Source organism: Haliaeetus albicilla, chromosome 22 (assembly GCF_947461875.1).
Source record: "Haliaeetus albicilla chromosome 22, bHalAlb1.1, whole genome shotgun sequence".
Classification (NCBI taxonomy): domain Eukaryota; kingdom Metazoa; phylum Chordata; class Aves; order Accipitriformes; family Accipitridae; genus Haliaeetus; species Haliaeetus albicilla.
This window is the reverse complement of record NC_091504.1, coordinates 23,432,518-23,458,281: the sequence shown is the minus strand read 5'-3', so window position 1 is coordinate 23,458,281 and position 25,764 is coordinate 23,432,518. Positions and strand designations below refer to the sequence as shown.

Here is a 25,764-nt window from a genome sequence, read left to right as displayed (position 1 = left end):
GAGAGCAGCTTGCCCAAGGTCAGAGGAAGGCTCAGCCGCCGCCAGATCTCTCACAACAGGCTTTATCAGCTCAGACTCCCTCCAGCACCCCCTCGGCTTGCAACAGCCTGCACTCCTTTTGAAAAGTAGTATAGTCATCACAAAAGTTTCTACTTTGAGCCTTCGCTAAATCTTTCCCATAGCGAGCACCTTTATTTTAAAATGTGCAATTTCAAGAGGCCAGAGTAAAAGAGTAAAGAAGTACTCATCACACAGAAAAAGAGAGACCAGCCAGAGGAGCAATAAACACAGATGCACAGAAAAGCCCTCCTGCACAGAGGCAGAAAGCATCCTTCTGTAAAAATGAGCAACAGGTACCTGGGCTGCCAGCCCTGGCAAAGGAGGTTTTTCTGTTTTCCTTACCGGCCCAAACACAGGAGTAACATGAATCAAAGACCTGACCAAAGGTGGCCTCACTCTGCAGGGAAACCAGAGCATGACCGGGGCAGTGGGTTTGCACAACACTCTCAGCCAGCTCTGTACCACAGATCTGAAACCAAAACAGATGCTTTTTTCCCCATGGTCGCCTTTCTGATAGTTGGGTCTCTAGCACCACTGCAGTTTCAGCATTAAGAAATTAAGTATTTGATTAGTGATCAGTCTGACTGGCAGCAAAGCATAACTACAGGAAACCTGGAGGGGCTCTGGAGAGGTAGCTCTTGAAATAGCCTGCTAATGAAGTACCCTTCCATTTAAACCATCCAGAATTAGAAGCTGAAATCGCTTCCCAGCTGGAGGCCGGCTCGCTGCCACCCTATCTGCAAGGCCACTTGATTGATGGGACAGAGCCAAGGCTGAGGGAAGGGCAAGACTGAACTACTGCAAAAATGGGAAGCGACGACCCCCCAAAGTCAGTTTTGTCACAGTTCCCCAACCCTTATTCCATGAGTGGTGACTTTAAAAGTCACACCTTCCCCAGACTTGTCTTGACATAAATACAGAAGCCTCCACCAAGACAGTACTTGATCATCCCTCCAGAAGCGCTGTTTAAAGGGTAACGTGGTTTAAAGAAGCAATTCAGTCACCTGCAACACAACAAGTCTTCATTTTTATTGAGTTAGTAAGGTCTCAACTGATTCCGATTTAAGTGATCTATAGAAACCCTCCTTTCTCATAGTAAGAGCAGGCCTGCCCCAGGAAAGTGATGAATGCATCAAAGAAATCACATTGACAATGTACAAGAAGCATTACTCTCAATAACGGTTAGATTCCTCCTAGCACCTAGGACTTTTAGCACAAACCTTAGATCATCTCAACCAATCCATCAACTTTCTTGAAAACTAAATCAAGCATGGCAGCGACAGTTTTTTGAATGGGATTATAAACACTACGCAGAGTCTTGAAAAAGCAACACGGCTGGAATATAAGCAATACAATTTTAATTCTGACCAGTCACCTACAAACCCCTTGTCTTTCCACTGTTCTGATGGCATTATTAAATATCACATTTGTGACATCGCTTGGGAAAAATGACACAAAGATACAGACATTATGATACAATAGTACAAATGATAAATTATTTATACAGTAAATAATGTCAATAGTCAGCACAAATTCATAAAAAGCAGCCGGCTCCCAGTATTATGAAAACAGTTTGGTAAATATTTAAATTGTAACACTTGTAAAGGAAGCGAGTCTTGTGAGATTCTGCTGTGAAAAATAAACCATATATTTCTCCACAATTTGTGCAATATTAATACATACAGTACACATTAGAAACCGTAACAGCAAAAGGGAAGATGGATAACAATAGTTGTCTTAGCTACGGGACTTCAAAAAGACTGTAAACACCACAACCCACCATGGTTTTCCTTCCCTGTCCCCTCCATGTAGTTTAGTTTCTATATAGTATAAAACTGAATAAATAACTGAGCTTATTTTGGGTTTAAAATTATGCCAAGATTTTTTTTATTTTTTTTTACAAAATATTTAACACTTTATCTTTGGTCAATTTGACCAGTAAGGCTATTTTGGGATACTAACATTTTAAAAATCAAAAGCACTTTTAATATTTGCAAGTGAGAAAAGAAGGGGAAGAGGGAAATGCATTTGGAGAAATACGCCAGAGCAGATGTGATCAGATATGCACACGTCCTCCATGCAAAAAGAAGTGGGAGGGCGAGGAGGGAGGAAGAATTATTCTGGAGAGCAGTTAAATTATCGCCAAAAGAGATTTACCATTCTGGACACAACTGAAGCTTTACCTGGCTAGGACAGACCACTGTTCAGCGTCACTGCTACAGCACCCCACGCCTGCGTGATACTTGAGACACGGGCATGTCTCCAGCCCAGGAACCAAGCAGATTCACCAAATCAGCTGCTTACCGTCTTGAACTCGGCTCCTGCCACAACCCCCACGTCAGGCTGGGAATCTCGGCACGGTTTGTCCTTAGCCTAATGCTTTACAGCACCACAGTCTGGGCTGATCGCTCTTCAGAGTGCCTTGTCATGGCTTATTGTGCGATATATGTATGTATGTGTTTATATATATATATATATATATATAATGTAAAAGTAATACAGCTCTTACAGAAGTGGCTTGGTAAAAGCAACAATTTGCCATTCAGCAGTTTCATTAAGCTAGGGCTCCCTACCAGACAAACAGCACATTTTTATCAATTCATGGTGACAGATTGTGACTCTGAACTGCAGATGACTTCATCATTTTAAATACTTACTATCAACCCCATCTGGCCTCCAAAAACAGTTACCTAGTGTTTAACAAGAGGATGCGGTTAGAACTTTTTGGCTGAACAGACAATGCCCCATCTAACTGTTGCAAATGCACTCAGGTGACAGACTACGGGAAAAACATCAAGTGACCTCAATTCCACTGTTGATAAAATTAAATTGGAAAAATAATGACAGATAAATCTTGCCACAGATCAATTGGAAAGCACTTCCCCCCCCCATCTGCAAGAATCACACCCTTCCTGGTCTACACGTTTCAATAACTTCAACAACAACAAAAAAGTAAAGTATTTTTCCTTATTCTGAAAGGCAACATGAATGGTTTTTTGTTTTATTTTTTTAAAGACATACTGGGTGTGGACAGTAACTTTCCTCCTATATAAAAACAAGAGCAGATGAATATTCTGAATCCTACTTGCAAATCTGATAGTATTCAAGAGGATAGAACAATCTGCATAGAAACATCCACACATTTAGCATTCCATATACTAATAGAGCTACACTGACCTACACAGCTAAAATCTGTGATTGTACCCTAGATTTGATAGTCTTTCAGCCTCCCCTACCCACCAAAAGATATAACCCAGTCCCTTCTACGTTAGCCAGTCCCTCCTTCCTGTGGCACACGACCCAAGACTGGCACAGTCCCACACAGCATCATTACACCAGAACACACAACTCTGGCAAATTCTTTCAGCTTCTTTGTTTTTTTGGTTTTTTTTCCCCTCCTTCTAATTAGGGAAAGGCCACCAAGATGCATCAGTTCATTCACAGAGATGCCCTCAAGGCAGTAGCAAGCACTGGGACATCCCTTTCCACATGCTCTGCGGACGTTGGCGTTGCTTGTGAAAGCAGAGCTCAGAAACGTTGCCATCTTTGAGAAGGCCAGGTTTCCACCAGAAACGCTGGCTGAAACCTGAGCGTGGTTTAGTGCCGATGAGTCCAGACATGCAAGTTAAAATGTACAGTTCAGCTTACAATTAATAGTTGTAAATGGAACTGGTTATTAATATGGTGTGCACCTTTCATTAAGAAAAATTAGTCAATAAAATTAATGAGTCGTGCTTGTACATTAGAATTTTTAACATCTCAAGAAGTATTGCAAGAAAAAACAGCCTCTCTTCTGGTCTTCATAAAGGCTAAACATCTGTCCATTTTGGTAATCGGAAAGCAGGAACAAATCAAGGGAAAGGCGACTTTAGTGTTTTTTCTTTTTAATGTAGTCTTAAATCATGTTATGCTCAAATTCAATTCATCTAAAAATAATTAGTCACGAGATCTTGTTTTGATTTGCATTATGAATACTTCATTTAAAAGTAAATATTTTAGTGTTAATCTTCCCTTTTAAACTCTCTTTACAGAAACAAAGAGCTAAAACCATAAATAAGAGGGCATTAAAACCATAAAAATGACATTTGCCAATATCTTAATTTTTCAGCCAGACTTGATAAATCTATCAAAACCAGACAGTTAAATAAGAACCACATTATAAAAATTAGCAAAAAAAGGACTATTAGGTAACTCTGCAAACTCAAATATGAAACTGTACTAAACAAAATATGTGCAAAAGTATACAAGAGTAACTGCATATAGCAAGGTTAAGCCTGAATTAGTTTTAAAGCTTGCCCCGGTGAAATTTAATTCAAAGTTGTCCCACTGTGTTTCTTTTTTCTTTCAACTCACATTGTAAGTCAAATAAAAACAAAATACGTATGATAACTTCCAAACGAAGCTGGTACTGGACAAGCACAGAGCAGGACACTCACTCAGCACGAGTGCAGCATGCCACTCACAGAGAGTTCCTCAGGAGTCCTTAGAGAGTAGTGTACAAATTCAACACTGCATACAACAGCACACGTTATACTTGACAACTTGAGAATGTTCTTGGGTTTTTTGTCTGTGTGGGTTTTTTTTTTCCTTTTGAGACAAGTTTCTCAGTCAAACCTCTGATACGAAAGCAGTGTGATTTTGCGTTGCAATGTTTAATGCATAAAAACCAGCCACCTGGGCCCTCCGAATCGTTCTCTTCTAAGAGTAAGGACTATGGGTGAACCAACAGTCTAGAACTGTGTATAGTTATGTGCAAAACATTCACTAGCACTCTGAATCTCAGGTCTATCATATGGGCATAGGAAGTGACAGATGCAGGTAAATAGTAATTTCGGGATCCAGCACATCTGACATCTACAAAATAGCCAACAGAGTTTAAAATGGCAGGTTCTCCCTAGAAAGTGTATTGAAATGATTAACAAAGTAACAAAATGGGCAGAATCTAACTTTGGTGAAAAGTCTGAACATTTCACATAATGCTCAACAAGCCAAAGTAAGGTACCATCTGTAGCAAAGACTAGATTTAGATTAACTGGTAAGTAGAGACAACTCTTCAAAGATCATAACTGTAAACTGCAAATCTACTTCCAAGTCTCTTACACACCGTTCAGTCCACACAGGCCACGTTCATTTTGCTGTAAAGACTTCAGCCTGGAAACACTATGAAAAGAAAGTTCCTTTAATTGGGTCTTTATAGGAGAAAAGGGTTAGTTGTATTTGTAGACTGGGATGCTGACGGTGGGATTCCTGTACTGTGAAGAGGTTGGGTCATTGATCCTGCAATGCTCACATTCAGCCCCTGGCCCATCCTTGTTATAGATGCCACAGTGCCCATAGCTGGTATCGGTGCCATTCCCACAGGCACTGGGGCCATGGAAGACAGAGGTATTGGCTCCATGCTTATCGGTGGCACAGCACTGAAAGAAGGGCTGGTTCCCATCACAGGACTCGCTCTCATCTGATTTAGAGTGAGTGGCTGAGGCTGATTCACTTGGAAGGGGTTGATTGGAGTTGGTGCTGTAGCAGCGCCTAGTTTTGAGAGAAGGGGGAAGAGGGAAAGACATCACACCTCCATAAACACTCCGTAAAGTTTTGGAGATCGTCTTTTCTGGCAAAGAACACACCTTCAGTACATCCCCACATCCTCCCAACCCCAAAATACCCCGTGGAGAAACCTGCCTGGATAACATTCAGCAAACTGGGGCTGTACTGGTGCACAAGTACAGTCTTGTTTCCTTGAACCTATCAATGCCACAAAACACCCCTTTGCTGACCAACAGTTTCTACTTCTGATAGCGGTCACTGGAGAGTCAAGTTCTAAATTTGGTTACCTGGAACATGCCTAACCATGACATCCAGATCGCTAATTTTTTTTTTAAATGCTACTTGAAATTTGCATTACGGAAGAGGCCTGCAAGCTCTCTGTACTCCTTTACTGCAATCTGGCTACTGCAGATTTGTGCATTTGCTTCAAGATCTCATCCAGTCGACTCCATTTAGAAGCTGTACATGTTTCTGGCACTGAGTTTTGACAAGAATTCATAAAGTAAACAAGTTGTTTCCGAGTTACAGCGGTGCTAGAAAAAGCAGAGAATAACTTTCCCAGTGTTTGAGGTTCTTTGGACTGCTGCCAACACTACAAATTCCTTTTACCGTATATGTATAGCGTTATTTGGATGGCCCAGTGACCCCTTATAAACTTTTTGTAGCAACCGGTAACAGCAGATACACAGACTTCCTCTTGCTAAACACTGCCAAGGCTGTTCAGAATTACTGGTTTTTTCCTATCCAAGGAGCTTAATAAACTGTCATGTTTTTTCCATTGGAAGAGTGAAGAAAATAAACACTGAAATAACATTTTTAAAGTATTTCACCATACTAGCATCACACAGAAATTTCAGTGCATACGAATAGCTTTTAAAAAATACATGCATCTTGCACATGTTTAGTGTCACCATCTAAGTCTGCTACAAGTAAAGGCTCACTTCTAACAGCAGCCAATTTACAGAACTGCAACAGCCTATTTTTTTCAAAATACACTGAGAGTGTGTTTTGATCAAAACTGGTTTATCATGCTAGCCTAAAGACAGCCTAACCAGCAACCCACTAAATTATACCGCAGAGTTTGCTATCTGAAACCTCAGGCTGCAGTCAGAGATGCTACTGTGCCTGCTGCAGCACAAGCAAAAGGGCAATTCCTACCTGCTTCCACAAGAACCTACTACCTATTACCTTCCCAAGGGATTATCTGGTGGCACACATTCACATCTTACCTGTTCTGACAATCAATCAGCTTCAGCTCAGCCATTTTTAATAATCCAAAGCCTTCTTCTAACACAGATCATTTTGAGAGCGCAAGGGGAAAAGTGGAAGAGAAACTGCTTGAACAAAGCTCAGCCAGCAGATCAGCTGCAGACGCTAGAGTAGAAACTCTGCGCTTTCAGGGTCCGGCAGTATACCTTGAAACCATGATGCCTCACCCTCCTGCTCTCAGTCATGATCTGTTGGCTGAAGTAATCAAGAAAAACGAGCCCAAACCAGCTGACATTAAATCAAATAGGAGTGAGTTATACAGTTTTTTCCTATAGGAAGGGAAAGCTAAAATAGTAAAATGAAGGAATATGCAGAAACAGACCTGGTGCCAAGAATGGATTCAGTGAAGTAACAGGCTGTGGTGGCTTAGACACCAGCGAATCCAGGTTCACCAAAGCAGCATTGGGGCCCAAAAAAGACTCGGGGGTTTTCCGAGCTGCACTTTGTTTGCCTGATGTCATGCTTGAGTGCTGGGAATCAAAGAGATCAGGACTTGTGGTACCGCTATGCTGAGATGGCAAAGTGGAACCGGATTCAGCTGAAACAACACAAAGAGAAAAACAAAACTTGTCTCATTAATCTACATAGTCAAGCAAAGAAACCCTGAAGTCTCTGACAGCAGAAATGTTTTAAAAGCTAATGTTTGCATTAGTCAGATTTAAATGTTTCAGTACACGTTACACCCTTATAGCATGCAAGCAGATAAATCTTCTTTAGAGGAGTATGACGAAGCTACAGTTAGAGTTGCAGTGCTCTACTGAAGGCGCTACCTTATTTGCCTTAATGAATGTTCTCACAGCTATGCTGCAACAGATGGGACTAAGAGTCTCCAAGGAAAAGATATTCGAAAGCCTTGGCTTCTGCCCTTGCACTACACCACTACTGCACCCTTCCTAGTTAGATTCCACCCAGGTTTTCTCTTTTGTGTTAAAGAAGCCTAGCCCAGCTTTAAATTAGTCACCATTCTTTCAGGCAGAACCATCCTGAAAGTACATAGTATCAAAGCACTTACACATTAAGGTCTGACAGTTTTTATTTTAGTGACTAATGACCAAATAAAAAATAAAGCATTCATAGAAGTGTATTTTCTCATCTTCCTACTATTGTTACACACTAGAATTTACACATTTGAGAAATTCAGTCAACATTGTTCTGTTTGACTCTCTGAGCATGAGCCATACTCCAAACATGCTGGATACTGTGAATTTAGACGTCAAACAAATTTCTGGGTCAATGCAGCAAAAGGTTACAGAGTGAAATTCTACGGCTTACAGTGCAAAAGGCCCATTCCCCATAAGTTCATGCACAGGCCAAAACGTTAACAAGCTTTTACTGCTGCATTATCACCAGCTTTAATCTTTTCCTTTGTAAAAGTAAATTTATTTTTTTTTAATAAATTTTAAGAATAGAGACATTTGTTGCTGAGACTATCACCCAATCTTTCCACGTGCTAAGAATTTGATTCATACCTGGCTTTTTGGAAGTTCGAAGTGTGTCAAATTCAGAAAAATCATCTTTAACTGTACCATTCAAATTACTGAAGAGGTCAAAAGATGTACTTCCTGTTCAAAACAACAAAACAGCCCTGTCATTAACAGATCTTCAGTTGCATCACACACCTGATCCTACTGAAAGCAATTTCTAACCCAGTCATGATACCAAGAAACCACTCTGTCAGGTTCTAGGGCAGCAGTTCAGATCAGCTTGAGTGCTCCTACTCTTACCCAGGACCAGGGAGAAGGATAACGTCAGAGAACTGTCCTTTCTTACGTTATTAGCCAACTAATGCAGAGCTATGTGCTTTTAAATCACAATGTAAGGCACACCTTAGCATGCTGGATTTTTATTGAGTGTCTGCACTAGAGAGACATATAGGCAGGCATATATTGCTGCAGAAGAAGAGAACAGCAACAAATTTATGGCCTAAACTATAAAGTGTGTTAATCAGCCCTCAAGTAAAACACACTTCTGAATACAGTTCCAAAGACAAATTTGGCACTGCTACAACTTAAGTGATGATTTGACTTATGCTTCCGAAGTGGAAAGGAGGAGGAATGCAATAGAAGAGGTTATCTACGCCTTGTAGAGATGGTAAGGCCCTGTTAGCTAAAGCACCAGAGCTTGCCCATAGTTTGCAACCAATGAAAAAACATTTTCAAGATGTGGACACACCCTTACCTCAAAATGGAGGAGAAAAACCCACACCTAAATGAACAGCAATCACACTCCTGAAAAGCTTTAGTTTGCTTTTTTTTTTATTAGCTGAAATGTTTTTCTAATTTAGTTTTAACCTTCAACACATTTCAAGCAAATGAAGGTACAGACTTAGCTCCATAAAGAGTGCAAAAAGACAAAACCCAAAAGAATGAGTGAAGGTTGTGTATAACAATACTTCTTATGAAGAACAAAGACCCACCATAGTTAAAGAATCATTCGCATAATGATCCAGTTATTGCCCTTTGCCCAGTGAAAAGCTGATTAGACAATGTTTTGCAGTACTCGGATTCCTTTGTTTATTATGTACTGAGATGAATGACTAGCAGAAAATGCATTTAGGATGCATTTAGCCACGGTGCCAACATGAAAATACCAGGTATTAAGATTCATCAAGGTTGCATTAGTTACAGAGCACGAATAGACAATTACATCAGCACCTTCTGCATCTTGCTACACAAGGGCTTAGGGATAGCTTTCACACCCTCAGTCTGAAGTAACAAACCTTCATTTGCACCTCTAAAAGTCTCCTCAGAGTGGGGAGCTGCTCAACCTGTCAACCTACGTCTGCAGAGACATCCATCTGCATAGCTATTTATCATGATGAAAGGTAAAATTACAGTATCATTCATTTCCAGAAATTAAGTCCTTGTCTAATTAAAGATAAAACCCATTTAAAAACCCAACAGCAGCAGCAGTCGTAAGTGCTCAGCATGCACCCACACATACCAATAAAAGAATATAGAAGGGACAGAACATGAAGAAGCAACACGAATTCAGAGCTGCAAGTCAGAATAATAACATTTGAAGTTCTTCTTGCTGCTAGCTATTATAAGTCCCATTTATTTTACAGACCAGTTCTGCAAATTGTTCAGCACATAGCTTCTTTTAACCAAGCAATGCAAGAAAATAATTCAAATTTCACCTTCATGACTCAAATAATATGAATATGGGATGAGACCATTTCTCACCAGAAGTAGAGAGAGGTTTGTTTGCAGGTGCTGGTCCCCAAGGATCCACAGAGGGTTTTGCTGCAGTAGAAGATGGCTGAGCAGGAGCCCAAGGGTCAACATTTTTGGACAGAGACTGAGCTGTGGATCCTGCAGGTGCTGCCCAAGGGTCAACGGAAGCAGCTGGTTTGGCACCTGTAAAAAGAGCCAGCAGGAACACAAGTCAGTACAGTTTCACTTTGGAAAACTTTCCTTGGAGATTAACCTCTCTTATGAGCCATTACTGCCTATTAATACTAAACATAAGTAGGTGAAGCAATTCAACATTAGGAATACTGGTAAGTCTCAGCATCTGTGTCATACATACTGAACAAGCACAAGTAAACTCCATGCAAGACAGATGAATAAAACAAATCTCCCATTTGAAACTGAATAAAAAAAAATCTGCAGTTCCAACAAGAAAATAAACTTGCTTTTGTTACAGGCATTGCCACCACAACAGACAATATCTGACTGAAAGTGACCTAAATCACAGGGTATATTTATGAACTTAGCAGAAAGAAGGTTTCTAAAAAACCTGTGTGTAAAAGGTATGAAATATACAACAAAGAAAAGAAATCTGTAAGATTCAAAGGGAATAGTTTTCAAACTCTTTTTACCATACTGTTACTTTATAAAAACATAATCAGCTTCCCTGAGCTAGCTGTGCTTTTTTTTATTCCCATTTGTAAGCACTCCTCCTGACACAGATCTCAGCTGTCCACTGATACCCCTTCCTATATATTTTTTTTTTTTAAAAACCAATGCCTGAATGCTCAGGATTCTCATTTTTGTTTGGAGATGCTGACAACTCTTCATTCCTATGAATTCAGATTACTCAACTGCTTAAGGCTGTGTACAAGGTTAGGGCTTCCTAGAAACTTGCCTCACTATATGCAATTTCCTGCCAGTTTTTTCTTCTTCCTCCCCAACCTGATAATTTATTGCTTTTCAGCATAGGTGGCCTCTTCTTCCTTCTACCATTAAATGAAGATATTTTGGCTTATCAAGGACCAGCAAAGCAAATCACATTCCAGATTTGCAGTGGGCCAGGCCTGTGTTGGAAGATATCACTCTTGCTTTGTTCCTATGTCGTCCGTCCCTGCTGCCCCTCTCCGGCCATCACAGTGCAGGAATGGGAACCTAGTACTTTAAATGCACATCCTGTACAACTCCATGGTGATCAATTACCTTCAAGTCAGATAGTACATGCAAACACAACCAGTCATGGTTTAATTGCTAAATAAGAAAAACTGTATAATCCAAGAGTAGGACAGAATTATCCATGTGGTACATGTCTATTATCTTTAGCCACCATGTAGGTTCCAGGTTACAACTGAATACTGTTTTATCTTTTAAAACTACATACAAAACCCCTTGGCATCACAATATTCTTGAAAACCAATTCAGTGCTACACACAGTGGACAAATTCCAATTTGCAATGTTGGTCTTTGTTTCATCAACAAGCAGCATGGTCTTGCTACAGCTCTGGACCAGGAAATGCTAAAATTTTCCAAGTAAGTCCAATTATTCCCACACCGGTACTTACATTTCCTTTATGTACCCTTAGTGCTGAGTTACGAGCAATGCCATGCAAGAAATGCTAATGACAGCACTTCCCCTAAATGAAAGCTTTCAAAAATCTCTTTTCTTTCATAAAGAGAGCGCGCAAAATTAGAGCACTTGGGAAGATACATTCCCGTAGCTTCCATTATTGCTACTGAAAATGCCAAAGCACATGCAGGTTTTGAGAAATACAGTTTAATGAGTCACTCTTATTAGCAGTCAAATTCATAAATCTGACAGCTTCAAGACTACCCTTAGGAGCCAAGTAACCAGCAAGGTGGAACAAGGGGTTGTTCTATGGTGTTAATAAAGTTGGGCGCCACTGAGAGGAAATGCTACAGCTGCAACTGATGCAAGGAAAATCTTGTCAGAGGATGATATATCAAGATTTGAGGGTGGATTTTGTTTGTTTTTTAACCACAGAAAAATACACTGAACAGCCTTAGGGCCCAAAACTTGGACTTTTTCTGATTTCATGCTTGCAGCTTATCACCAAAAAAGAAAGATTACACTTAGAACAACGAACTGTAGTTGGCCCAGCAGCTATGTAGGTGCCTTTAATGCCACCATGGAGGTGGGGGGAGGCATTTCATTATTAAACTTCAAAATTTTTATCAGGAATCTGGATGGTGGTGTGCTGAATGCTAATGCAAATGACTTTGAAGCACTTTATAGCAGAGGTCGTAGAATCACCAGCCTGAAGCAAAACTGACAGAACTAAGCTGTCAGTCTTCATGAAAAAGCTTCCATTTCCACAGAAATCCCCTGTCCCTCAAAAAAGAAAAAAACCCAAACCCAACAAAAAGTAGATCCAGCTCCAATTCCACAGACGTAGCAAGTTCAATATGTACTGTGAGGAACCATCAACTTTCTTATGCAAAGGAGTAACTCCTTGGACAGACTTTGGCTAACCTAGAAAACAGCACACTACACTGGCAGCAAAACACTCACACACAAAAGCAAACATGCAAAAAAGTGGGCTTAATTGTTCTTTAAGATGTGAAGCACTGGATCTTTCACTTCAGAAACAGATTCCATGAATTTAGCATGAAAAGCTTATGAAACACAGCGAATATTCAAAATGGTAACCTCAGGGGTTTTGTTTAGTATAAAAATCTCCATTTAAACAATTTAATCCATTTGGTTTTGACAGTATACACATCCCATTTCACTAGGAGCAATTAAAGACATGGTAATTCAGATCTACGGCCTCCTAACCACAGCACCCTGCCCAAGTACTATATTAAATACTGGCAAGAGTATAAACCCACGACACTGGTCACAACTAGCAGCCAAAGCATGAGCATCCCCCCAGTCTGAGACAAGTTGTTTTTGCTGTACAAAGACAACAGAAGCTTCACTCTTCTCCTCTTTCTTAAGATTCAAAATGCACACACAAAAACCCAGCTGCTTAAAAAGCAGGAACAGAGTGCGACTTCCACTTGTTTCTGCTTGGAAATGAGTTAGGGGAACACTAGTTCTAGAGTACAGGGAAACAATCAAAATGGACTAATACCCTGTCATTATCAAGCATGACATTGTACATTGAGAAACTTTGAAAAGCTCAACATTAAAAAGCAAAAACTTTTAAATAAGCATTCTTTCAGGCACTTTATTCTTACCAAATGATTGCCATGGGTCAGAGGCAGTAGCTGCAACTGTGGATCCTCCCCAGGGATCAGTTTGGTTTGCAACAGCAGGAGGTCCCCAAGGCTCCGTTTTCTGTGGGGCCGGTGCCGACGAGGGCAGAGCATCCATTAGGTCCAACAAAGTGGTATGCTGAGGGCAGGAATAATCTGAGCTTTAATCAAGAGCATTACCAGTCTGAAGTACAAACCCATGAGAGTGAAGAAGCAATTTTGTTCCTTTTACACACCTGCATTGACTAGTAGTTTGAAATTTAACCCACATGGAAGAAGCTTTAAGCTATACAACAAAGCAATCCCAAAAGCATAAAAAAGCTCAGTATTAAGCTATTTTGTGTTACTGTATTTCAGCTTTTGGCAGCATAACCGGGAATTTCTTAGTCGAAGGCACTACCTCCTTCTTTTTGGGAATTTTAATTGTGTCTCTGCGACTCTCCTCCAGAGCCATCTGTAATCTCAGATCATCTCCGCGTCTGAGGCGCTCCTCCTGCAAAGGAAATCAACACTGTTGATATAGACCATTAGCCTAGACTGTGCTGCTTGCTCCCTCCAGGTATCTAGCCCCCTTGGCAGGACACTGCGAGGGAAGGCCTGGGCAGTACTCCCTACCACCCTAGGAGTGATGCGCACCACAGGCACGCGCAGTGGGATTGCCAGGATTATTTGCTGTAACTTGTACATAACACAAGGGGGGGGGGGGGGGGGGGGAATTTCTTGTGATTCTTGCCTCAAACAGAGGTCAGGAGCGCCCTGACCCTGTAACACCAGCATAACAGTGTGATCATAACAACATCCATTTTGCTGACTGAAATTTACCCTTGTATTGTTTTATACCTAATGGGAAAGCTATAAATGAAACTTCCTTTCCAAAATTCAGTTACAATGCTAGAAACACCACAAAACTTAAAGTAAATATCCCATCTCTAAATTATTGTAATGGTCTTGAACATTCAAATCACCACCGAAGGACATAGTGATTTAAATTTTAATCTTCCTGGCTTTTGTCAGCTTCCCTCCACACCTGATGCAACTGTTACAAAGAACACTTAAGTGAATTAATCTAGCCAACTCCAAGCATATTCTGTAGGTTTTTAACATCTGTAAACTACCATGTCTGTGGTACATTCAACTACTTTAAATATCTTTGCTTGCATCACGTCTTTCAGAAGTTGACTAATTCCCCAGTTGGTATTTCCCTTGCGATTTTTTAAGCTATTTCAACTGATAGACTCTGATTTTTATTTTCTTTTAACTTTATTGCTCAATAATGACAAAGTTTACTGGGTGATAGTTTCCCTTTCCAAGCACAGAGATACTAATGCTTAAGATACAGCAGTAAGCTAAACTTGTCACAGGAAGCCTCTAAAATATTAGAGGCACTCAGCACAGCTGACTTGAATTTTCACTCATAGCTGAGATTCAACAACTTTGTTATATATTAACACGCAGTAAACTTTATCCACAATTACAGCATTTACTCCAAATTCAGAATGAAGCTCCTAAGAATTAACACAGTAACATAACCCGTGTGATAGATTAGGAGCCAAGTTATTTTAAACCAGGTTCTTTATATATTCTAGTACTTTGTGTCAGGTCACCCTTCTGTTCCAGACAATCTTACTGAATGAACAGATCATTCAAAATTTCACTGTAATCAGAATTCACTGACATTTCTTATGCTGGCCCCATTAATGAAGGTTTTCAGGACTAGTCATGTTTTCAGTTTTCTTAACTGAAAACATCTTCAGCAATGTGATGATTAACATCCTCCCACAGAAAGTCTTCTTGCAAAGTGACTGTCATCTTCCACTAGTCTCAACAGCTTGGAGGCTGAAGTAACTTTAAAAAGAGATTTAAAAAAATAAATAAATAAAAGAGCACCATCTTCCAAAATGGCCTTTCTCTCCCCCTATTCCACCTGGAGCAAAGCCAAGCTGCCATTGGAAAAAAAAAAAAAAAAAAAAAAAAAAAACAAACAGGATTGTATTCTCAACTATCAAAGCATGGACACTTTGGAAAACCTACACGGCAACTGACCTGCTCCGCCACTTCCCGGCTCATTGCCAGCGCGAGCTGCAGTTGGAGCTCCTCTTCTCCACTTGTCTGAGGCCGGGCCTGCTCGAGCTCCGAGGAAACTCGAGGGGACGTAGCTGTTGGAGACAAAATCCAGCAAGTTTAACACACCAAACAACAAAAAGATATAACAGGTTTGATTACTTCTCGGGTACCTAGACCATCCCACTTTCACACAGACATTCTCAAAGGTCCCCAGCACAGCAACAGGCCCCCTGGGTGCCAGGGACCACCGACTCGCCGACCACCATCAGCTCCCTCAGCTGTCAGAGTTAAAGCTTGTACCAAGGCTGAGGTTAACAAGCCAGAACAATTAAGCAGGGAGAACTTTGCAAGACAGTTCAATTGCTTTGAAGGAAAAATGTTCCTGGAAAACAAAGGGGGTTTGTGTTAGTAGGGTTGTAATATCAAGAAACATCACCAATGAATGCTGGATACCCTGTCAGCATATCAAGCTTTGGACGGCAGGACACTGACTGAAAAACCTATAGAATTAATTGTTCAAGAAAACGTTTGTTGATATTTCTTACATCTTCCAATGTCAGTAAGGATTTGCTGGGAGTTGGCCAGTATCAGGGTAAAATCAGATACCACCCACTTTTCTGTAAAATAATGCAGTCTTAATGGGACAGATAAAGAACTATTCTTAACTACTAAAGCAGGCTCAGAGACAAACAAGCCAGCTATTCATACCCAAAATTTACAAAAATACTGTATCATTCTCTGTTAAAAAAAAGTTTAGTATTTAGGTTGGGGGAGTAGTTTGGTTTTTGTTGTTGGTTGGTCTTTCTTTGGATGAAGACCTTTCTTAGCTGAGAACTAGCTGGTAATCTCCCCCACTCCTCCTCAAATAACAGTTGATCTTGACAGCTAAAATACACAATTTCTCAATACACAAATCATCTTTTACTGCTCTTTTCACTACAGTAGCATGCAGAAATTCCCATCCCAATGGGATAACTCTAGTAGGTTTATCACTATATAGTAGTTAAACAATTTTTGTGCTCTCTCTCAGATAATTCTCTAGCATCCAAATCATTTACACAAAAATTTTATCTTACTTTGGCAAGGAAGTTTGTATTTAATGGTTGGAATGATAATTAGTTTGGCAAAATATATACTGACATTTAATAAAGAGGAACCATATTTTTAAACCAGCATGTCAAGCTCAAAAAAATTAAGTTCCTTCTTAGCAGGTCAGCTGGGCATGAAAAAACTAGATTGCCACACTGTAATAAAAAAAAAAAATAAAAAAAAGACTTCTTCAGTCACTACTTTAATCCTCCAAATATGTCATAGTCTTGTCTCCTCCTAAGCTTTAGGCCAAAATGACACCACAAAATAAAAAGTGCGACCTTCTCTCTCACCCAGCAGGTCAGAAGGAAGGTGACTCTGTAAATGAGGAATGACCTTTCCTTTCCACCATACATCCAATGTGCCATCCCATCCCACTCCATTTCTAAAGGGACAAATTTATCACCCAGAACAACTCTTCCATGTTGGGCTGATCCTGAAGCTTTCAAGCCAACCAGACAAGCTCCTTACTTCACAAGATGTTACTCATAACTCAAGTCTATTACTTTTTCAAACTTTCTGATATAAATTACCTAAATTTAGCCCGCTTCATGTGTACTTTTTGCTCCAACAGTCACAGACAGGCTCTCCAATATATTATATGGACTATTACAGACTTAAAGTAGGAATAAAGAGGGCATCAGATAACAGGATGTTGACTGCATGGAAAATATAACCTTAAAATGTTTGTAGAATTTGAATATTCTTCAATATGAAAATAAAGAGAATTAAAAAGAAAACCGGTTAAAACTCAACACAAGGTTACCAAAAGGTAGCCCATGACAGAAAAACTGAGATCCTTCTCTGATTTGTCAGTCAAAAGGAAAAGCAGTAAAGTTAATCTATGTGGACTCCAAGCATTTTATGATGCTAAATAGAATGTTACTGTTAAACAGAGGTTGTGTAAGAACTGAAACAGGTAAAGAACCAGTTGAAGAAGAGATTATGTCATACTGCCTACCACCAAGAAAGTTTACTAACAGTTTCTCAAGAACTGGCTTTAAGACCCATCTTAAGAAAAATTACGTAATAAACAAATGCATGAGGTTATGGGAAAATGCAAAGCTAACACTAAAAAAATTGTCTAACTAGAAGGAGAAAGAGGAATATTAAAAAAAACCAGATGACTGAGAAGGGAAATTGGATGATACAGAGAAAGAAAAATAATTTCTTTGATGACCACCTTCTGCTAATTGGGGGCATCAACTGCAAGTGACAGAGATGTAAAGAACTTTCTTTAGTACCAAAACACATGATAACTCCCAGCCACTAACCTAATACAGCTATTACTAACATTAGCACTACTGCATCAAAGCATTAGTCAGAATTCATCTAACATAACAAATGCAATTCTAGTCATTCAAATCCAAGACAGATGATTTCAAAACAGAATGGACATGGAAACGCTTCCCTTCTGAGCGCAGAGAATATTTTATGTGCTTATCTTTGCAAAAAGAAGATTGAGCAGTTTGCGATTGCTAAATACATCAGGCTTGCAAATACTACAGAATGAGAAAAGCTATTTAAGATAAAGGGGCAAGAACTAATGGTATAAACTGACCATGAATAAATTTGAGATATGAATAGAAAGCAGCAGCTTTCCAGCAGGAATTATAGAAGGAAAGAGTCATAACTGGTTTAAACACAGAGCTGGATAAGCATACAAATGGGACACCAACATAGTCACTTGAGAACAGATGGCCACTGGACTATGATCAGGCAGGTACCTTCTGGTCTTCTACTTCTTTAATGGCAATTGTAGGGAAGAATGTAATTTCCTGCACTTTTTGCATAGGAGTTTTTCCATCTCTGTTGACATAACTACATTCCGTAACAACTAAGCAGCTGATGGTAGAATGACTTTACAATGATGTGAAATGGGTCAGCTCCGATGATTCTCCTCCCATTTCCACATGAAGGACTACTTACTGAAAGTGCTCACCAGTTTCAGCTTAACAGCACACAGCATTTTTGCACTAAAAAGCTGCAAGAAGCAGGGACTGCATCCTACTCCAAGCGTCTCACTCGCCCTCCCATAGTGGGTCCTCGCCTCCCAGCCGCACACGGGAACGGCAGGCTTGCTTTGGCAGAGAGCTACATGACCTCACAGCTCCCAACAGAGACCAGCATTCAGCAGCTCCAGGATCTGAACACAGATAATAAGGGGTCTCACAGATATAGCTTATTTCTTTTCACTTTTAGGCTCTTCAGCAATTCATTCTACTTGGTTTTATTAACTCTAAAAGGCACTTTAGAGCTCCTTTTACCAAAAAAAAGGAAAAAACTGTCAATTTGAAATTCTTCCTTGGGACTTACATTAAAAAACATTGATAAAAATGTTGCTATTTTACATTTAAACTTCTGCAGTGGTTATAAAACCATCTACATTAAACAGCTGCCAGCACATTTTTTGAAAAAGGATTAAGGGAAATTCAAAACACTGTTCTTGGTAGTAATCTGACAGGTTTTATCCAGCAACTTCACTCCTAAAATCCTGCAGTATTATAACTGCTCTTCTCTATTGGCCTCATCCTGCACTAACGTTTTAGTTGCAAGGATCTAGCATAAAGGTTATTGCCTTAGTAACAGTATCACTGCCACACAAAGAATCTCTTATCCCACAGCACATGACAGTTAACTCAGATGTTTATGTAAGATGGGACTCAATAGATCAATTCTGACCTGCTAAACCCTGCTTTGTTGCTGCTTTGAGAATTTGGAGATCCCGGCCCCCCTAGGCTGCCCAGAAGCAACAGCGTGGGTATCTGCTTCTGCAGGGAGACATGCCACCAGGCTGTCTTCTCAACAAGACTCTAGCTGCAGTGCAAGGAAATAATTTCCAACCTCAGTTAATCACTAAAACAGGATTCTGCTCCACCATCTGTCTCTAGTACAGGCTATGACATCTCTCATACATATCTATCGGTAATTTACTGTATTTTGGCTATATTAGAAGCCCTCTGTAGATGTCTATATGTTTGGTTAAGTTAGTGAGTTAAAGTGTATATACAGTACACAGCTAGAAAGCAGACTCATTGCCTACATTAATGATAAAAACCAGTCACAGCATAAAAATCAGACTGGGCATTTTCATTCAGAAGTGTGTGCTTGGTTTTTTGGGTTGGGTTTGGGGTTTTTTAAATGCTACCCTAGACCAAGTGATGGCACAGAGTGCCATGGAAAATAAGCCCCAGCTTTATAATTTGCAGGTGGCATTCTTAAGAACAGAATTCAGTTCTCAGTCACATTTGTTCAGAAAGAAAAGCTGCTTCCTCACTCAATTGGTATGCCTACAAAGCTAGACAAGACCAAGGCTGACTTGAAAAATTAGAATATCATCAAGGTAAGAACATAGAAACTGATAGCATTTCACTTGGGAACCAAGCAGAGATCCCATTTGTTAGCCTTCAAATAAAAGACTATTCAAATAAAGATGGGACACTTTCAAAAAGCCAATCTAACCTCTCAAATTACGAAAGGGAATGTGCAAGCTGCTTAATCTAGAAGGAACTGTGTAATCCACCTTTCCATTGGGAATTAAAGAGATCTCTCAAATACAAGAAGAGAATTAATAGCACCTATTAATGTGGCAAGGTGGAGCTGATCAGCCTTACTGCATGATTTCTAATTGCGGTGAAGCAGATGGAGCACTTTTGAAATTAATTTAATACTGAACAAATCCTTAAAGCTTGTTTTGGTTAAAGAGCATTTTTTTCTCTCAGGTGATCCCTACACTCATCTTAATAGACACAGTCAGATAATTTATTGCAACTACAGAAGCCTGGTTACACCAATGGCATCTCTCACCTTTACTTAGAGCACCAGAAAAACAAAAGTATGATGAGAGGATTAAATCAAGTTGTCAAGTGACATCTGACAGATAACACAGGAGTCTATCAAATTCCTTCAACACCTCAAACTATAGAAATTATCCATGCAGCTCATCCAGACTCATTGCTGGATGATATGCCATATATTCCCTAAGATAAAAGGCCAGGGATGTACTCCAACATGTACAAATGCAGAACAGATTATATTAACAAACAAACAAAAAAACCAAAAAAACCACCCCACCAAACACCCAACCAAACAAAACAAAACTTTAAAAACAGGAGCATTCTGAAATTCCTATAGTGTCAAACCCAAATTAGTAATTCCTCTGAATTATTTTCCACTCCAAGCAAAAAGGGAGACAAAACTGACATAGATGAGTGAACGCAAACTTGCTGATGCTTCACAAAACTGTTTTTAAATAATGAGTCAACTTACTGTGAATAATCACTGGAAATATTAAAACTCATTATTTCAGCTAAAGAAAATTGCTCAAAAAAATCTTTACAGGTAAGGTTAAGAGACTTGGCATTTCACAAGATCCAGAAAAGCCTTTTTCAGTCCATCTTTCACCAATCTTTTATCAAATGTGTAATGCATGTGTAATGAATCTGATTTCTCAACCAAGCGGCCTACCTCCAGGCAAAGCACTCCTCTAAAATCAGGTCACACTACGCACATTGCGTTGTTCCCTACTCTGCCACGTTTGTGTTCATGAAATCAGGACATTAAAACACACAACAGTCTTGGTCTGCCAACATTTCTAAGTGCAACCCAAACCCAAGGCAGCAGATGGCCAAAAGAAAGGACACACGTACAACCCAAAATAACACAGGTAGGTCCTCGTTTAGGCATAATAGGATTGGACCTCTTTAAAAAGCGCAGCTTCAGTAAACTTGGTTTTAAAACATGAAGGCAGTACAGGGAGAGGACCAGCATTTTCCAGGGATCCTTCAAAGCTGAAGCTAATCCAAACACACTATCTTCTGGGGGCAAGGTTGCCAAGGAATTGGCTGTCAGTCACTTCCCTCCAGCTAGTTTTTCCATCATTTTTCTGACTCCATAACCACCCCAGCCACAAGGAGCTGCAGCAGACTACACTGCTTGCTTCCTGAGCAGCCACAGCTCAACTGTGACAATCCAGATAGGTCTGCTAAAGACAACACAACTAACCTGCTCCTAAGACGGCTGAGAAAGAACAAGGTAATCTGAGTCCCTACACTCCTGCCCCATCTCCTAAGAGCTTCTGCAGGCCCGAGGTGCTCTAGCACAGCGTTTTGCAGGTACTCTAAACGGTCTGCCACACTGCAGTGACTGCAGGTTACACTTCTGCCATGCTGACCACTCCAGTGTAGCAACAGAGTAATATCCCTGTGTAAGCCTCTGCTGAAAGAATGCTATAAAAAGATAGCTACTAGATGAAGGACTTTATCAAGACCAGTAAACTCTAAGAAATGCACTCCCAAGCTTGAAACAGCATCACATTTCAGACTTAAGAGGTCTATATAAAGAACACCCTACTTTTCCCCATGCAGCCATAAATCCAGAATCCTATTTAAGTGGTCACTGGCAGCTGTAGATGAAACAAGGCTAGGAACAAAAGGCTGAAGTTTTCAAAACTGGGTGACTAATGTCTAGCATAAAGACAATATTTAGACACAAAGACAGATTAGGGGTGGGGAACTACTGCTCCAAAAGATTTCAAATATTGACCTTCTACTCCTTCCTCTCCCCAGTAGGTTTAGTTTCAGCACCACACAAGAACATTCCCTTAACGTGAAATAAAACCTGATACCAGATTTCATGCAACTCCATACAATTTACAGATTTTCCAAAATAAATAAGAACTTTTATGTATTTTGTCATGGTATATTTAATAACTCCTAACTTGAACAGTAATTGCCCCTGGCTTAAAGCTGGAAGATAGCCAATTGTCCACAGTATGTCAGAAACTGCTGACAAGATGGAGGTTGGGAGGAGATTTATTTTTGCTTTTAGCTTTACAGTATCTCTCTTGGCTTCCATTTACAGATTACAAGACTAGATAGCAAAAACCCTAATACTTTTACAAATGTTTGCATGAATAGTCAGTAATATTCACATGCCATAATGTATTCCCTAGAATTATACAAGCTTTACAGCACAGAGATCTTCAGGGCCAACAAAGTGATTAAGGCAAAGCTTTGGGGGAAAGAATTTTATTAAAAACTATCATGCTTAACCATTTCACTTTCCACAGTTTCTAAAGGATTGTTAGAGATGAGATGAAAATATCTGCAAGGAAACGAGGAAAATGTCCTTATTTGCCAGTGTGTCTTGCCTGCAGCAGTGAGGCATGATGGTACATCAGTCAAGAGATCCTTTTCCATCTTGAATTCTCTCACACTATACAGGCTACCAATACTGCTTTTATTTTTTCATAAAGGATAAATCTGAGACACAAAGACCCGCAACTTTACAAGAAAAACCTTTCTGGCTCAACATCAAATACAAAAACCAATTCTTACATGCACTGTCGGATACAAGCCTACGCACATGCTTAAGAAGCTGAAGAAGAGCAGTAGTTTGAGCATTGCACACTTACAAACAAACTGTACAGTCAATGCTGTACAGTGCAGCTAATTCAACCTTCTGAAGAAACTGAACAAAAAAGGGTCCACTGACTTATCCAATATTGCACTTTCAGTAACTGACAGAAGGGGGAAGAGATCCCTCACACACAATCTGGACACATTATCCACTGGAAATTACTTGTTCCCCTAGTGACCTGTCCTGCAGAAACTATTAAACTCTTTCAGCCAGCTCAGGCTTCTTTTCTTCTGCAAGAAAGTATCAAAAGTGAGGAGATTTTATAGCCAAACACAGTCTTTTCAAGTAAGGGGAATGCATTCTCGAAATCTGCAATCCCCACCCACTGCATCTAGCAAGGAACAAAAGTAAAATGCACTAATACCAAAACACTGAGAGATGAAACATTTCATTTAGCTATCTATGTTGGTAAAAAGGCTGTTACACTCTCCCAAGCTTTATTTGTATTTGAATGTTAATAAGACATAGTAAATATTTAGCAAAGAGGGTGGATGTACATTTTTAATAGGCAAATCTCATGCTATAGATTGCAAATCTAAATGCCTCTGATCTCCTCTTCAAAGGCTCAGAGGAATGAAAGACAATTCTACCATAATATACAGTACAGAAACCGCATCTTAAAACTGTTATAAGGAGAGTATTTCCCAGGAGCTAAGCATAACTTAATTCTTTTTACATATTTTACTGAATCCATATTTTCAGAACAAAAGAAGGGTATCGTTACAGAATAAAAGAAAACACGATGGATACAATCTCTTTCACTTTAAATAATGAAAAGCATCTTTTCCATTAAATTTAGAAGGCACAAGAATAACCCTACATTTATGTAACAGATTAAATGTCTGGATTTTGATGAAACTCCTTCCTCGTTTCCTAGGATAAAGGACAAAGCTCTACACAAAGTTTTCCATTATTGGAAGCACTTAGCACAGCTGTTTTGTAAGGTGCTGGTTTGCTTTGCTATACTCAGTTAAACCACAGAAGAAACATATTAAAACTTCAAAAGATGCAGATCATAAAAACTAACAACCATCTGTATTTTTGCTGATAGCTAATTAAGTCCAGGAGAGTCTACAACAGAGGAAGAACCTAAAGGGGAAAAAAAAAAAAGAAAAAAGAAAAAGCCTGAGATTTCTAAAGCTTCTTAGGTACATGCTTATGGGGGAGGAAAAAAAACAGATTAAGAAATCATTACCTCAAAAGCAATCCTGCAAATAAAGATATACAGCGAAGTCATACACAGGCAAATGAGAGAATCCAGTAAATCAACACTTCGTACTGAAAGAATAACCAAACTTGCTTCTTGACATCTAGTCCTCCATCAAAAATCTAAGGAACAACAATTCAGAAACACACCCTGCATTGCTCAATCCTTGCTGTGAGGAATAGTTTGAAGCCTCTGGTAGCATTTAACATGACAAACAATAGTTACATGCACTAATTAAAGTTAAGAGCTGGTGAAGAAATAACCCTGTGGAACAAACCAAAGGTGTGCTCAGCATACCTTAGTGACTATTACTTCAGTCCATCAGCATAAGTTAAAAACAACAATATTTCAATCTATCTCCTAAATTAAGAATTTTTGCTGTAGTCAACAAAGATCTACAGACCTCAAAAGAAAAAATGTTATTGATATGATAACAATATACATGTTCTTCTGTAAAAAGTCACACTGAATCAATGCTCAAGTATAGTTATTACAGAAAAATAAGATGTTTGTTATTCCACTGCTAATTAGAGACAAGATAAAAATTCTCATACCTGGAAACCTTCATGCACTTTTTTTGAACCCTGCATCCTAAAAATATTTCCTTCTGAAAAAAAATGTTCATGCTCTTTTCCATAGCTTTAAATGGACAGAGATTTTCTTCATCCTAGCTTGAATTGCCCTGCTGCCTCCCACTGCCTTCCACAGAAAACGTCTGTACATGTCAGGGGTACTGACACCATTCACGTATTTATAATTTGAGAAGCGCTTTGGGACACAGGACATGAAAAACTTAAGATTCTTAAAACTGGTGCTCAATTGATTCACCACACTGGCTCAGTTACAGTCCTCCACACACTATAAGCATTCATTTAAAGAAAAGATTTTCCTTCAGAATTAGACCACAACCACTGACATTCCAGCCAAAGCAGCTTTCATCAGATCATTACTTATATTAAGAAGGATTTAGTGCCAAATCAGGCCTCTTCCTAACATGACAGGGAGTTCCCCCAAGCAGTGGTATAAAGAATCCATTCTTCCCACATCATTGTATTATTTTTTTTTAAGAATGAAATATAGTATTTAGTACTGATACTTGCATACCAAATGCTGATAGTATAACTATCTCAACATAGACATATTCAAAGCATTACTCTCCAAGAACTGCTGAACAAGAAATAAAGGAAATTAAATACCAATACTCTTTCCGAAGTAAAATAGCAGCAACATAAAGAAAGTAGCAAAATGATCCAGAAAATATTCTGCGTTTCTTATTTTTTCTTTAATTATACTTAACAAAAAGAACTCAACACAACAGATTTTCAAGCACTCCTTTTAAAACTAGAAACAACAACAACAACAAAAAAATCGATTCAAAGTCTCCCTACTGAGATTGGGGGCCTATCACATCAAACATTGGAACATGTTCACAAAAGCAGCTTGACAACGCTACCTTTGGGAATTGACAGTAAACAACTGCTTTTTAAATTGATTTACGTCAGTACACACATCCTCTCTAAAACAAACATTTAACCAGTCATTTGAAGAGACATTAGTGCCAGGAGGAGACCTACAAAGACTCAGCCATTGCAAAACGCCCCTTGCAGTCAGCATATTAATCCTCTTAGCAGGCACCATTTACTCTCACGTATAACAGCAAAACAGAATTCAAAATCTCTCAAAAGAAAAGGAAAAGAAGCT

General features: G+C 39.4%; 1 protein-coding gene across 5 annotated transcripts in view; it reads right to left on the bottom strand.

Moving 5' to 3' along the window:
* Positions 1-1,065: 1,065 nt before the first annotated feature.
* Positions 1,066-25,764, bottom strand: part of EPN2 (epsin 2) — a 47,342-nt gene continuing 22,643 nt past the window's right edge. For 3 of the 5 annotated variants that reach the window (XM_069810445.1, XM_069810446.1, XM_069810447.1), the window contains 7 exons: positions 15,327-15,439; positions 13,684-13,776; positions 13,266-13,422; positions 10,059-10,232; positions 8,343-8,435; positions 7,196-7,411; positions 1,066-5,589 (listed from right to left, as the gene is read on the bottom strand). In XM_069810445.1, the coding sequence (XP_069666546.1) occupies positions 5,252-5,589; positions 7,196-7,411; positions 8,343-8,435; positions 10,059-10,232; positions 13,266-13,422; positions 13,684-13,776; positions 15,327-15,439 (1,184 nt within the window). In that variant the 3' untranslated portion in view covers positions 1,066-5,251. The remainder of the gene's footprint in view (positions 5,590-7,195; positions 7,412-8,342; positions 8,436-10,058; positions 10,233-13,265; positions 13,423-13,683; positions 13,777-15,326; positions 15,440-25,764) is intronic. The other 2 variants (XM_069810448.1, XM_069810450.1) reach the window with 2 other exon arrangements.